This window comes from Netta rufina (assembly GCF_964035555.1).
Source record: "Netta rufina genome assembly, chromosome: 3".
Classification (NCBI taxonomy): Eukaryota; Metazoa; Chordata; class Aves; order Anseriformes; family Anatidae; genus Netta; species Netta rufina.
Window position 1 is genome coordinate 26,182,253 of NC_140125.1, and position 14,868 is coordinate 26,197,120.

Consider the following 14,868-nt stretch of genomic DNA (forward strand, 5'->3'; position numbering starts at 1 on the left):
GACAGTATTTTCATCAGTTTCCAAGAATGTACATTTTTTTCCTAGTTTGAAAATATATTTATAAATTTCCAGCTCCAAGTGAGAAAAAAAGATTAATAATAATTCATATGAAAGTATGCCAGAATGCAGAGACAGAAAAATTAAAGGTTATTTGTGCTTTATTGTCAGTTGTTCTTAATGTTCAAAGTGGCAATAGTTCCTCTTGTACATAATTGATACAGGAGGAAAAAAAAAAAAAGGAATTGCAAAGACATGCCCAGGACACAACGTTCACTTTTACCATCTTCTTCCTATATATAGAGGTGTACAGCAACCTTGATATCATACAGGGTACAGAAATTTCTCCTAGAACAGACTTAGCCTGCTTTGGCAGCTAGGGAGGAACCAAGACAACAACCATCTTAACACATTTCCTAGCTCAAAAGAAGAAGAATATTCCTTAGACATGCCTTGGACAAGAAATGGATTACTGATTAGCATGAATAATGCGAGGATTTCACTGACAGAATTTTGGAATTCCAAAATGTGCTTTGGAATTTGGGGGTTTCCAGGGCTGTGAGGCCGCAGAAGCTGAGAGCGTATCCCTCTAGAAACTTGTAAGTGGACTTATAATAGTGTGCACACATAAAAAGACACAAGTTATCATTATCAGCAGATGGCACTGCGTTTTTTCTAGAGTTAAAAATAAATAAGTAGATGCACAATGTATGTATCAATTTGCTGTCCGTTGGTATATTCAAGTGGAAAGCCCTAATGCACTCTCAACTTTCCTTGCATAATTAATGGCCACAGACGAGCCAGCAGGGTGCCCTCGGAGCAAAGAAGGCTGACGGTGCCTTGGGCCAAGGGAAGTGATCCTTCCCCTCTGCTCAGCACTCCACGTCTGGGCTCCCCAGTGCAAGAGGGACATGGGGCTGCAAAGATGATGGAGGAACAGGACCACCCCTCCCACAAGGGAAGTCTGAGAGGGCTGGGACTGCTCAGCCTGGAGAAGAGCAGGCTTAGGGGGGTTGCATCAATGTGTGTGAACACCTAGAGGGAGGCTGCAAAGAAGATGGAGCCAGGCTCCTTTCAGTGGCACCCAGTGCCAGGACAAGAGGCAGTGGGCACAAACGAGCACAGGGAGGCCCTCTGAACACCAGGCCTCACTTCTGTGCTGTGGGGTAACAGAGCCCTGGCACAGGCTGCCCAGAGAGGCTGTGTGAGAGGCTCCTCCTGGGAGATCTCCAAAAGCCTCCTGGATGTGGGGCTGGGCAGCCTGCTCTGGGTGTCCCTGCTGGAGCAGGGGTTGGGCCAGGTGGGCTCCAGAGGGCCCTGCCAGCCTCAGCCCTTCTCATTCCCAGTCACAAATTCAGCCTCACATTTTTTCATAAAAAAAAAGTCATTACTCCTTTTGCTCTTGGCATAAAAAACTTTTTTGTTGGTTTGTTTTTGGTTTTGTTTGTTTGTTTTTAGTCAACAATTGTCATTCTTTCTGATAGTAGATAGCTTAAGTCTGAATATGTAGCCATAACCTCATAACCTCTGTCACACTGGGTATTTAGGGTGATGCATGTCATGTTGGTCAGGATGGGAATTAAACCTGAGTGATTTGCTAGGTCTGATGCAAATTGGTTTAAACAATTCCAAATATAAAAAAACCTTAAAGTGAACTGCTCCCCTTAAATAGTATGGGGAGTATCTCTTGCTCTCCTTCAAACATTTTCCATGGCTTTATTCATCAGCCTCCTCTTTTCCCAGCATCTGTGGATAGAGTTTCTAGCCCCGTTTCTTTCTTTGGATGGGTAAAAATATTGTTTCCTGTGTAGGAACAGATGTGATAGACGACATGATTTGCAAGCTATAAATGTTCTGATGTACAGCTGTTCTGGTAGAAGTTGGTTTTGAAGCTACCTTTGAATATAGATGCCTGTATTTAGATGCTATCGGGTTGATATTTTGGGTTCAGATGTTCCTGACAGCTGTCCAAGTTACTCATACAATCAATCTAGTTATAAAACTGACAGTGTTCAAAGCCATTCTACCTTTCTTGGTGCAGCAGATGACATTAGTGAGGGTATTATATGAAGCAGTTCTTTGAGCTAACTCCAAACTCAGCTGGCAGGACACTGGTTGTGAGGAATTAGCGGTCGTGGGCACTGATGACTGATGGCAGCAAAAAAGTAGTCTGATAAGGAACTGAAATTGTGTACACACAGTAAGTACATGCAGATCACTATGTTGGAATCTCTCTTTGTTTTGGAAAAAGTCCCTTGACATGTCCCTGTAATAAATATCACACTGAAATCGTAACTAGAAATTGGCAAAACAGGATTTGGTCTTTTGAGAAGAGAGAAGGTGAGAAATCATTGTGAAGAAGAAATAACCTTTGAGGTTAATTTAGTTGTTTAAATACTCTTTTACCACTTTTATTCTAGCAAGGTTTGAGGGCTACATCATTGGAGGGAGCTGGAGCAGCACTGAATCAGATCACTTTGGCTGGAGGTTTAAATCGCCCCTCCTGGTGCTGTGTGAGGATGGATGTAATGACTGCTTTCCTTCATGGCAAAACTGGTTTAAGAGGTTTCTGCCACACCCTTCATCACCTCCCTAATTATGCCGATGCAGCTGTTTGAGGACAGCATTGTATGCTTTAATTAGTGAAATGAACTAGGTTTCAAACAAATTTCCTTCTCACTTTCCCTCATTTTTTCCATGCAGATTGTTTAATTAACAGTTTACAGCGCATCTTCCTCCTCCTTCTTCCAGTGCACACAAAACCAGTTCCATTAATGACTCAACTGAGGAGGCAGCAAAATGTGACATCCAGATGGATTTCCTCTGCTTAAAAATGCCCATCATAGACTTTTTTTCCCCTTCTCCTCTCAGCCATGTAGGGCAGCTTGTCTCAGCCTGGCTGGAAATCAGAATTCTCAGGTTTGTTCACTGAAATGGTGTTGGTGACCTCTTTAATTTTCACTCCTGCTTTTTCACATAAAACTCTCTTTTAAATGTTTTGTTTTAATGGCTTTGCTGTGTCTCAAACCTGACTAAAAGTCATTTCTAGCAGCACAGCACTACTGATTTGCACTATCTTTTTTAAGCTATGGACCAATTTTCATGTCTTTTACAAGTCTTTTAAATTCTTCTTCCCACCTGTGATACAAGGAAGAGAGGCTTACCTGCAATGGTGCACTAAAATGCTAGTTAACTACCTACCTATCTGCCATCTCTAAAGTTGGTAACTTATGTCCTTCCCAATGCATGCCTGATAGAAGTAGAGAAGTCAAAATAACTTTCCTGAAAGACAACTCGGTTCTCAGCAGATGCTTTGCCATGTACAGATATACTGCATAATGCAGCATGTCTTTGGAATTGCTTTCGTTCTGTATAGTAGGTGACTTTTGCCTGCTAATTTATGGCCCAGTCAACTGCTTGACTTTACATAAAATTCCTAATCAGCTACTTTAATTGTGTTGTTGATATGAATTCTGTAGGGCAAGTTTCTGATCACTGGTTACTGCTATGCTCCTCCTTGCAGTAGAAAAAGTACTTGAAACTTCTATGTGATCTCTCTGCCACATGGGTCTGCCATCAGCTGACATTTCCCTTTTATTTCGGAGGGTTATAGGCCAGTTACGAAGAAGGATGTATTTCACCGTTTAACACATGGAAAATGTCAAAGGTTTATAAGAACAATTGTGCAGAAATTACGTAAATGTAATCTCTGGCCTCCATCATCATCATATTCCAGTGAGTCATGTTATGCTTGGGATGAATGAAAAAGGCTTTTACATGACTTTAATATGTAGCACACAATTGCCTTCATCTGTTGGGGCGTTTGGAGATTGTGAGCGGACTTGAAAGGGATGATTTCTCTTCAGGGATACTGACTCAAAGCAGCAAAGGGATGAGTGTGTGTGTAGTGTTGTGCCACCACGTTTGGGTTGGGTGTTATGACTCTGCCACCTGGACATGCCAAGGATGGCCCGCTCCCTGCCCTGAAGAGCTCGGTGCTGTTGGCATTGCAATGGGTCACCTTGGGCAGGGGGACCTGAAGGAGCAGTGGCTTGGCAAAACACAGGGTGGGGGGAAGAACACCACCTGGCAGAAGCAGACAGACAACCCAAACTCATTATCTGGCATTGACTGATTAAGTCATGAAGGGAGAGGCATGGGCTGGGATCTCTGGGCTGGCCCCGTTCTCATGAGAGCGATAATGGGCAGCCAGTGCCCATGGGTCTAACAGGGGCAAGGGAAAGGGCCAGTCCTGCAGCCTGCTCACACACCTGGGCTTCATCACCACAGCCTGAGAGAGGCTGGCCAGGTGAAGCTCTTTGAGGGCTGCTGTTTCTCAACAAAAGGATGTCCGATTACTTAATGTGCTCCAGGAAGGACTGAACTATGAAGGGATAAAGCAGTGATGATGATACAGAACTGCTTAGCTTGGTCAAAGGCAGTAACTGAGAAAGATGAAAGTTAAAACACAGCGCCAACAAGCACCAAGCTAACACAGGGTAGAAGAGTTTTATGGAATGGTTGTACATGATGCTGGGTTTGACAGTCTGCTAGGAGTTGGATGGTCTTGTGAGCTACCTAGGGGCTCTGCAAAACAAGCAAAGTGTTGTGGTATATCAAGATGGAGGGAGAAAATATTTCTTACCTGGAATAGAATGATCTGAGCATCTCTTTGCAACAGAAACAATTAGATATAGAGAAGAATGAAGAGGAAAATTACTAATAGAAGAACTCACACATGAGGGATATAAACCAATGAAAAGTGTAGAAAAGTCATGACCAAGCCTTTTTAGAAAGATATAAGAACAAAAGACTAACTTGAAAGACAGCAAATGACAAAGTAAATAGTTTATTGAACGTATAATTGACCTGTATAATTCCCTGCACCAAGATCAATATAAAGAGATTTAAGAATTGTAAATAACTTTTAAAACTAAGCACCTTTGTGGGTTGCGGGGACATTCAAAATTACATCAGAACAGATACAGATATTTTGTATATTTATGTAAACTTCTACCAGTTTAAGTCCTCTGAGTCATAAGAGGGTAAATGACTTTTAAGGAAAAAAAAATCCTCTTACATTAGCAGAACCAAAGCCCGACTATGCATGTCCTGTAAGGTTTGGTCTTTGCATGATCAAACACCAGTCTGTGTCAAGACGCTGAACTGGATGAACTGTTGATCTTATTAAAAGTGGTAAATCCTGCTGGTCTTGTATGAGCTTCTTTGTGAGCTTCTTGAAGGAATTGTACCTCTAATGTATGAATAGACAACAGAAAGGATTGTGCATGAATAATGTTTTTATCCCTGGTGTTATTTTGCTTCCGCACTTGGGCAGTTTATCTGAAGGTTTGGTTTTTCAAAGGTTAGTGCTTTTAAACAGGTGCTTGTGGTCTGATGTTCAGATTATACACATGAAGATATGGCACACTGTAAATCTTGTCTCTCTTATAATCAGTAATTATGAAATGCTGTGGAGATGCTACGTGGGCAATTTAATTCTAGTCACCCATAGCAAGTCTATCCAACTCCTCTCTGATAGATTAAAGAGACGTATTCATTTTAATAAGCAAAATATAAATAGTGAGCATGCTTTCTGTGAGCATCCTGTTCTCATAACAAAAATGATGTCTCAGGATTGCAATTGTAATGCTTCTGAGCATGGTAGTTTCTGCTGAAAAAGGCACACTGCCATACATTGTGTTATCTATTGTTAATGCAGAACCAGCGTACGCTAGGCACTTTATGGAGGGATCACAGAAAGCCATTTCCCTGAACAGGCTGCAAAGTGTAAATGGCTGAAGGCACACATAGAGTGTTGTCTCCTTCCGTGGATCTGTAATTTCTTGTGTTTTAATACATGGCTGTAGGCTTTTTGTTTGGTTTTTAATGACTTTTGTACAGCGATGGCTAAAGCATATAGGAATCGCTAGGAATAAGTCATGCAAGCAGTTTCATACTGGGAAAAAATATGGGCCATGTTCCTCCCTGCCTGCCACAGCCTTCTAAATTGTGACTGTTTTAGCTCAAGCTTTTCAGTGTAGTTATTCCCAGCCAGTGACTCTGGATCCTGAGGAGCAAGCACGTGTTGATCCCTCCTCTGTTGCTGCTGGAAGATGTCATATTCTTACTGTGGCTGGCTGAGGGGAGTGTATAGTCTCTCCTTGGTCTGAAGCTGAAGCCTGCATTCAGCATTGCTATGCTTCCTGTTAACAGCTGAGAGATGCACAATCCGCTTTCTAACCTTTACGTGGTATGGCAGAACAGACCTTAGAAGGTAGCATCTGCTTTAGGCATCTCAGCTAATTCTGTGAATTCAGAAAATTTTGGTAGGGGTTAGCCAAGAGGCTGGTCTGAGCACCCAACTTAACCAAACCTTGTTGCAAACTTTCCTGTAGTGAAGTCTTTGATTTTACACTTTCCTCTGAATCTGGGTGTATCCTGTGTAGCACCTGGAGAGATGATTTGCCTGTCCTTCAGGAATTATGAGAGAAGTGATGGAGAGGTAACAGCACCAGAAGCAGTCCTCACTGAGAAATGAGCTGATCACTGCTTGGGTCAGCACAGAGGCTGGGATTAAATTGCCATCAACCTGTCCTGTGCCTAAAGAACTGACAAACGCATCAGGGGTTTATTTTTTTTTTATTTTTTCTACACATGATACAGATATTTGGGTTCAAATTAGTAAAAACTTGGATGAATTGTACGGTTCAAGCATACATTAATTATAGGAATCTTGAGCTCATAAGGGCTTTTGTAGATCTGCAAGCTCAATTTCTGCTTGTCATGTATAGCTTCATGGTATAACACCATCTGTAAAGTTACCAAGCTTCATCATAATCTGGTTATGATGAATAACCAGGACTCCATCCTAAACATAGTTGTGTTCCTTCCCTGGTATTGCATGTGTGTGGCTGTTGCAAAACTCTTCTCTGAAGGTTAGAAACCTTATTTCTAATTCCTAGATTAAATTTAGTTATGGCTACATCAAAACTATTTGTTTGTGTGGTAACATGATTCTTCATCTGAAACATTTCTTTTCCCTTGGTAGCACTTGTCTGCTGCTGCTTTAACAGGGAGATAGTATATCAGTTTTCAGCCTCCATTCAGCTGTGTCAAGGAATTCAACCACTTCTATCTTTCACTCGTGGAAAAGTTTCTATTCCTCTGGTTGTTTTAGTAACCTTTCCCTGTTCTTCTGTCAGTGTGAATTCATTCTTAAGCATGGATGTAGGGAATGAGGTAGATTAGACCAAATGAGGTCTGCCCTATGTCTTAATCAAGTAACACATCTCTAGTGCTGTTTTACTGAAGCTCCCGTGATGTGATAAAGCATTGCAGTTGCTGTTTTCATGTTTGTATAACGTGAGTCAGTTTGATATGCTATGATCAACTCAAACACACCTTTCTTTTCCTTGAAACTTGGAGTTGGTTACTTTCATTAAAAAAAAAAAAAAAAAAAAAAAAAAAAACAAAGCTGTAAGAACCACAGGGCAGCTGGGCCATAAAATATCACTTGAAAATGAGTGGGATAAAATGTTAAGTGATGCACACAGCAGACACCATCATAGTTTCACATATGGAGCGATGGGATCTGCACAGATGAATACCTGGACACCTCTGAGGGGCAAGGCCCTGCTGTTCTGATAGACAGGGCCAAGAAGATGTCATCTCAGTTCTCACTCATGGTCAGAAGCACTAGCCAGATATCCGGTATTACTAGGGGCAGAGTAAATCAGGAAGTGGGAAGTGTTGGAAGTGTTCTTGGCCAGTTTCTAAATCTGGTTCAGCTGCATCTGACATGCTCTGTGTGGTTCAGTTCTCTCATCTCAAAACACATACAGCAAACAGAAGGTGAACAAGAAAAAAGCCATTATTATCTTCTGGGGTTCAAAAGACTGAACTTAGATGAATTTTTGGTAGTCATTAGAATTCAAATACAACTGAAGACTTGTGTCATAGATTTCTTCTGGAATGATTTTGTGTGTTGGAATGATACAACATCTTGCCCATCTTTCATTGTCTGGAAGCATCTCTGTGTATTAAAAAAAAATATATTACTTTTTCTTACTCTGTTGGAAAACTTAAAAGAGCAATACTTCTACTATTACATTCACTAATCTAGAGGAGAAATACCAGGTGTTCATATAAGAGGAGTATTGCTCTCTATATTTACCTGAAAGGAAGGTGTGAGGAGCTGGGGGTCAGCCTTTTCTCACAGATAACTAGTGATAGGAGTAGAAGGAATGGCTTCAAGTTGTGCCAGGGGAGGTTCATGTTGGAAATGAGGAGATATTTCTTCTCAGAAAGAGCAGTCAGGCACTGGGACAGGTTGCCCAGGGAGGTGGTGGAGTCACTGTCCCTGGGGGTTTTCAAGTAAAGATTGGACATGGTGCTTAGGGACATGGTTTAGTGGGTGATATTGGTAGAAGGGTGATGGTTGGATCAGATAATCTTGAAGGTCTTTTCCAACCTTAATGATTCCATGAACAGTTGGTTTAATGGGGCAGAAGGTAGGAGGCCCCCAGTTACTAGGGGGGAATACTGCAGAATTACTAGGGCCTGTCTGCACTTGCTTGGAATATCAGGATAAAGAGCTGCAACTACAAACAAGATTTCAAGAGATTTCTCCTTCCTTGCTGCAATAAAAACAAATTTTTCTTGGCTGGCAAACAGAAGAAAGCATTCCTGGTTTATGCTGGCTTTACTGTTCTTTTCTGCACCCGTGATTCACACTTAAAACCAGGCTGTCTGGCAGGGTGTGCTTTGGCAGCATAGCTGCTTGAGCTGTATACGAGTGTAATTGCACACATTTGTGGAATTGAGGTTGCTGGCCGTGATCAGCTTGTAAAACAGTGGATGCATTCCTGCAGCTGAAACAGATCACTATTGATATTTCTGGTACGCAAATGACTAGGCAAAAATCCAACCACAGTGGTTGGATCCTGGAGTTTGGCTGTGAAAATGTTGTTCTGCTTTTAGGTGTTTGATGGGTTATCATCTAAACACCTCTTGGGAATATGGAAGTGTGCCATGTGGAATGCTGATTTAAATGCTTTTAAGTGCAATTTAAATGCTTTTCACAGGAGGTCTCAGAGTATTTTACTACAAAGTAAATATAGGAATGCTTTCCTGAAGTATAGATTATACCACTTGATAAAGTGGGTAAAAGAAAAAGTTGCATCAATTTGTAAAACTTCAACAAAAAGGAAAACCCAGATTAAAACTCAGATTTCCTGCCACAGGTTCCCTGCTCCCAAGTAGGCATTACTTTCTTCTCCAAAATACGCATTAATACAATTTTGTTCACAGTTTTGAAATCCAAAAATATTTTTGGATTTTTACTTCTTTATTGCCAGCACTTAGGCTCTATTTGCTTGCTTAAAGCAGACCTTCTTTGAATAGCATTTGTCAAGAACAGCAGAATTCAGACTTAGCACTAGCAAAGCAGTTCTTTACCTTGTGCAATATAGTCAATATCAAATAGGTACATGAGGGTCCCAGATTTGGCTCAGTCTGTCTTCCCTTTGCTTTATTTCAGGATATGGACACACAGTGCCTTTGTCTGATGGAGGAAAGGCCTTCTGCATCATCTACTCAGTCATCGGGATCCCGTTTACGCTGCTTTTCCTGACAGCAGTGGTGCAGCGCATCATTGTTTATGTCACCAGGCGGCCTGTGCTCTATTTCCACATCCGCTGGGGCTTCTCCAAGCAGATCGTTGCAATCATCCATGCTGTAGTCCTTGGGTTCATCACTGTCTCCTGCTTTTTCTTTATCCCAGCAGCAATATTTTCTGTTCTGGAAGAAGACTGGAATTTTTTGGAATCTTTTTACTTTTGTTTCATTTCCCTGAGCACCATTGGCCTAGGAGACTATGTGCCAGGAGAAGGCTACAATCAAAAATTCCGAGAGCTGTATAAAATTGGAATTACATGTAAGTGTCAAACTAAACAATTAAATGAGTTGTTGTTTGGTTTTCTTTTGTTTAGTTGTTGTTTTTTTTTTTTTCTTAATAATTTGAAAACAGGCTTTACCTATCCATTCCAGGGATGGTGATTGCTTTGAGGCATCAGCTAGCAAATTGGGCACTGTAGGTAATCATGTAAAGAGGAAAGTTTTAAATAAGGTCAGCTTCTTAGTAAAGAAAGGAAAAGCTGAAAACAGAATTCCATTGTGCTGATCCATAGCTACTTCTTTCCTACTAATAATAGCAAAAACTGCTCACATTACTGTTACAGAGATGGTCAGGAGCATATCAGGCTAAGGTTTCACAGCGCATCACAGAGTCAGGAGTTGGTTCATGTAACCTAAGGTCAACTCATAAGGTGAGATGACAGACAGAGGTGAATCAAGAAGCAGTGAAAAATGGGCAGAAGAGCAAAGTTTCTTACTCTGGTTGTAACAGAAGGTAGCTGAAGCTGGTGTTGGGACATACCAGCTGTCAAAGAGAGACAAATAGACTGAGGTGATAACAAAGCAAGACCGTGAATGTTAAATTTATGTAGTTTAATTATGTTTGACACAGCAGAGAGGCACAGAGATCAGTGGTTTGATCAAAGAGTACAGCTGAGAAAATTATCTGTGTGTTAACATTATGAATGAATATATTTTCTGATACGGCATCAGTCTGCGCAGTCCTGGATCAGCAGAAGCACTCGTTAAAAGATCTAGACAGACAAAACAAACCTTTCATGTCAGGTATGTCTCTGTCTGTGCTCCTGTATGTGACCCAGCAATCATAATATAGATAAAGGGTCCATTAACTTGTTTTTATGTTTTACCTAAAGAAAAACTGTGCCTTCAATTTGCATTCCTTGAAGCAAGGCCTTGAACTAGCCAAAAGAGCACTTTATTTTTTTCTCCTCAGTCCCCCCCAGACTCATGGTCATTGCAGGTTTCTTCCTCTCCCCGTCCTGTCTATCTTACCAGCAGATTTTAATGATTACCCTGCTGATCTGCAGAGTTGATTTGGGGATGCTAAATGATGAAGTGAGGAGTGGAAGTCATACATAATAAAGGCCTTGTAGACATTCTGAAAGCTTAAAACCATAAAAGAATATGTTGGATCAAATCCTCTCCTTCCCTCCCCATTCGCCCCAACTGAAAAGTCAAATTTTCCTTTTCTGGACAGAGATAAATTTTCAAATTCAAGCTTCAGAATGCTTAAGAAATATATTGAAGGAAATTCTAAATGGAAGAAGTAGGTAAAGTTATGTATTTTAAAACTTTTGAAGTTAAATAATCTACAGTCATAACTTTTGAATTATTGTTCACGTGAAAGAAGAAAGAATTTGTAGAACCAAACAGGTTGTATAAAATGTTTTCTCTTTCTGAACCTAAGTTTTCTCCAATAACAGTTCTGGAGTTCAGATCTGAAAATGCTGGATGATTGCTACAGGCTTTTCAAGGGAAACACAGGTCTCCCTAAATCAACCATTGATTAGCTGGACTGTGTTTCAGAGCTAATTAAAATTTATCGGTGCAAATTTATAGATGCTTTTTAATTGGCATAGCTTTGCTATTTTCTCCCTGCTTTAATGCATAGCTCCCATTTAATTTCATGAGATAAAGCTTAAAAACAATTCATAAATTTTTAGCTGTACTGTTGATTTAGATCAGTAGCTGGCATCATGGTATTGATTTAACACTGCTCCTGGAAGAGAGAGAGAGGGAGGAGTGTTATTTTCACTGAATAACGTGCAACTGCATGTAAAATATATGCTTTTGTGGTAACAAAGCACTGTCCATGTGTAAATTATAATAATTAATCTGTGTTCATCTTTCAGTACATTTAATGTTTAGCCTTTGGATTAACCTGATGTATTAATAGTTATACACTTAGCTTCTGCTTGATTTAGTCATTGAAATGATAAAATAATTAAGTAGTCATGTTCCTTGTTAGATTGTAATGATCATTATCTAATGAAAAACTGGGATTAAGAGATGCTCATTTTAACACCTTCCCTCTAATTCTGGATACATATGTTTGGAGTGGAAAACAAAAGATCTGCTAACCATACAAAACCTCATTTCCAAAAGTCTCACATTATGGGAGCTAACTAATACCTTTAAAAGTCAGAGTCATGCTACCAAAGTCATGAGTAACATTTAAATAACACTGTCAAGCTGGGATAGTTTCTATGTGTTAGTAAAATGCTGTAAATGATCTTCAAGGTTTCATCAGATACAGCAATTTTGTCAGGTTTTTAAAATATCAGCAGCAATTTTACAGTAAAATTTAATTTTGTTTTTATTGGTTTTGCACGCATTTCTAGTTGCTTTGTTTTTTAGAAGACTAACATAATCTTTGGAGATGGCAGGGATGGGAAAAGGTAAAAAGGTACAGAGTTAAAACTGTTCCAGCCCTACTTACTCCAATAATAATTAAAACTTTTTTTTTTTTTTTTTGTACCCAGGTTATCTGTTGCTTGGCCTTATCGCAATGTTGGTGGTTCTTGAGACTTTCTGTGAACTCCATGAGCTCAAAAAGTTTAGGAAGCTGTTTTATGTGAAGAAGGACAAGGAAGAAGACCAAGTGCACATAATGGAACATGACCAGCTCTCCTTCTCTTCCATCTCAGACCAAGCAGCCTCCATGAAGGACGATCAGAAGGCAAACGAGCCTTTTGTGACTTCCCAGTCTCCAACTTCCAATGACAGCTCTCTAAATAATTAATACAGGGGCGTCCATAACATTGTTTTGGTGCACTTATGCTACTTACCATAAGATATAGAATGCCTCGCGTTTTTTTTCCTGAAAATATTAAAGCTGGAAGACTGTGCTGTTTTAACAAGGATTCATCACTTCTGACATAGAAAAGACTTCTGGGAAAAATGTGGGAGCCATCCTGGGAACAGGGAAAGATACGTAGGATGTGGCTGGGAACATTAGACCATTTTGCTTAAGAGATGAGGAGTTAGGAGTATCACTTTCAAAGGTGCCAGAGAGAAAAGCTTGCACAAGCAACTTCATATATCTTTAGGAGAGTAGGCCTTCACTGACTTCCAACTCATTTAGTTGCACGCCCTATCTTGCAAGTGGGTGAAACAGCAAATTTTGGGATGTGCACTTTTAATTCTCACAGAAAGGTAGTCATAGATTTAATCCAAATGCACCAAATATCTTACTCTGGAAACCATTTCCAGACCAATACCCGTAGACCTGCTGGAGGCGAATATCTAGATCATCCCCCTATTGTCCAGTAACATGCATGTGTAAACAATAACTCTAGGAATGAAAAAGCAAGGCGCCATTTCCTCCTCTGCCCAGGCCATTTACATTTAAATATCCTACTTCTGTAAAATGTCCCCTAATAACAAGAAAAACATCCTGAAGAGAGTGTGCCTTGAGTCTTCCATGCTGTTTTGCTTTGAAAAAATACTTTTGTCAATTCTGAGAGCTAGCAAGATGAGAGGGAGTGTTAGGGATGCTGGATGAGATAGTCTTAGGGATGGGAAACCAGCTGCATTTCAGTCCTCTCTCCTCTGAAATGGCTAGGAATGTTTTTTTTAGCTAAGTGGAACAAAATGAAAAAACTGAAATTCAGCATGTGCCATATTTGGCATAGTCATGTGCTTAAGGCATTCTTGTAGTAGAGAGCTGAAATCTTTTCAGCAAGGAAGGACTTGGCTCTGCTTCTTCCATAGCCCAAGCTGGGGGTACTGAGCTGTTAGGCATTGGGAAGAACAGAAGTAGCGTCAACTTTTAACACAGCCCCTTCTTCTTTCTAACTGGTACTCAGAACACTTTGAAGGAGAATGGAAAGTTTCAGGGCAAAACAAAAAAATTTTTCAGTTTTTCATACGGCAAGAAAAAAGGAAAAATGTCACATTTGGTTCGGATGGAACCGAAATTTTTTCCCCTTGGGAAAAGTCACTAAAAAGTCAAGATCCCACTCAACTTGTGAAGCTGGAACCTCTTTGGCTATTACAGGAGAGGCATTTTAGTCCAGCTACCAGTCACTGTGCTGAATGCAGGGACCTCGGAGTGAATTTCAGGGAGCAGGAGATGAGACTAAGTGGACACAGTACTCTCTCTTCTGGCCTTAAGTATCTATGAAATGGAATCGTGGTAATGCTTTGCAAAGAACAAAAGATCTGGAGCACAAATAGCCATATTAGGACAGCCTCCCACATAGGAATAGTGTAGAGGAGAGCCTTTTCCCTGCAGTGCAAGCATGCCAGATTGCCTGTAATTTGGCTTTTAGTGTTTAGAGCTGAACAATATTTTACTGCAAAAGAAAAAAAATATTGCAGCGTGTCTAGAATTAGCTCACATGGGAAAATACTTGAAAGTAAATAACCCGAAATATTCTGTGTTTGAGCTTAATTATAGCTAGCATCAAACAGATTTTATATCTTTACTGAAAAAACTTACTTTATGGTTAAATCGCTAAAAGTCTTCAATTTATATTTGTAGAAAACCAGAGCTAAAAGATTTTGGTTGTTTTGGGTTTTGTAGATTAGGTGAGAGCATACTGTGTTTGCATGTTCCCAGGAAAGTGGCTATTTTTATACCGCCTAAGTTAACACGGTTCTATTTATAATGAATGTTAACCAATATATATGTACATATATACATAAATATATTTATATACAGTACATATATCATAAATCACCAGAGTTTAACCAACTTAGGCACAGTGTTTTAGATTTTCTTTCCTAGGTTACTCTTTAAACAATGAATAATCAAAAACTGTGGCATTAAAATGACACCAACATAAAATTAAGCATACTGTCTTACAAGAAACATGTATACTGATTTTTTTTCAGTGAAATTTTATTGATTGTTTTCAGTACCTTAAAATTCAAGATTTCTTTTGATGTCAGTATAACATTAAGCTCTAGAGGGTGTGCACAGATGCCAAG

The 14,868-nt window shown here is 40.0% G+C and overlaps 1 protein-coding gene across 1 annotated transcript in view; it reads left to right on the forward strand.

The window, feature by feature from the left end:
- Positions 1 to 12,676, forward strand: part of KCNK1 (potassium two pore domain channel subfamily K member 1) — a gene marked incomplete at both ends in the record, with an annotated part of 30,136 nt that extends 17,460 nt beyond the window's left edge. Inside the window, 2 exons of the mRNA XM_084284147.1 lie at positions 9,539 to 9,934; positions 12,417 to 12,676. Of these exons, the coding sequence (XP_084140273.1) occupies positions 9,539 to 9,934; positions 12,417 to 12,676 (656 nt within the window). The remainder of the gene's footprint in view (positions 1 to 9,538; positions 9,935 to 12,416) is intronic.
- Between the last annotated feature and the right edge of the window lie 2,192 nt (positions 12,677 to 14,868).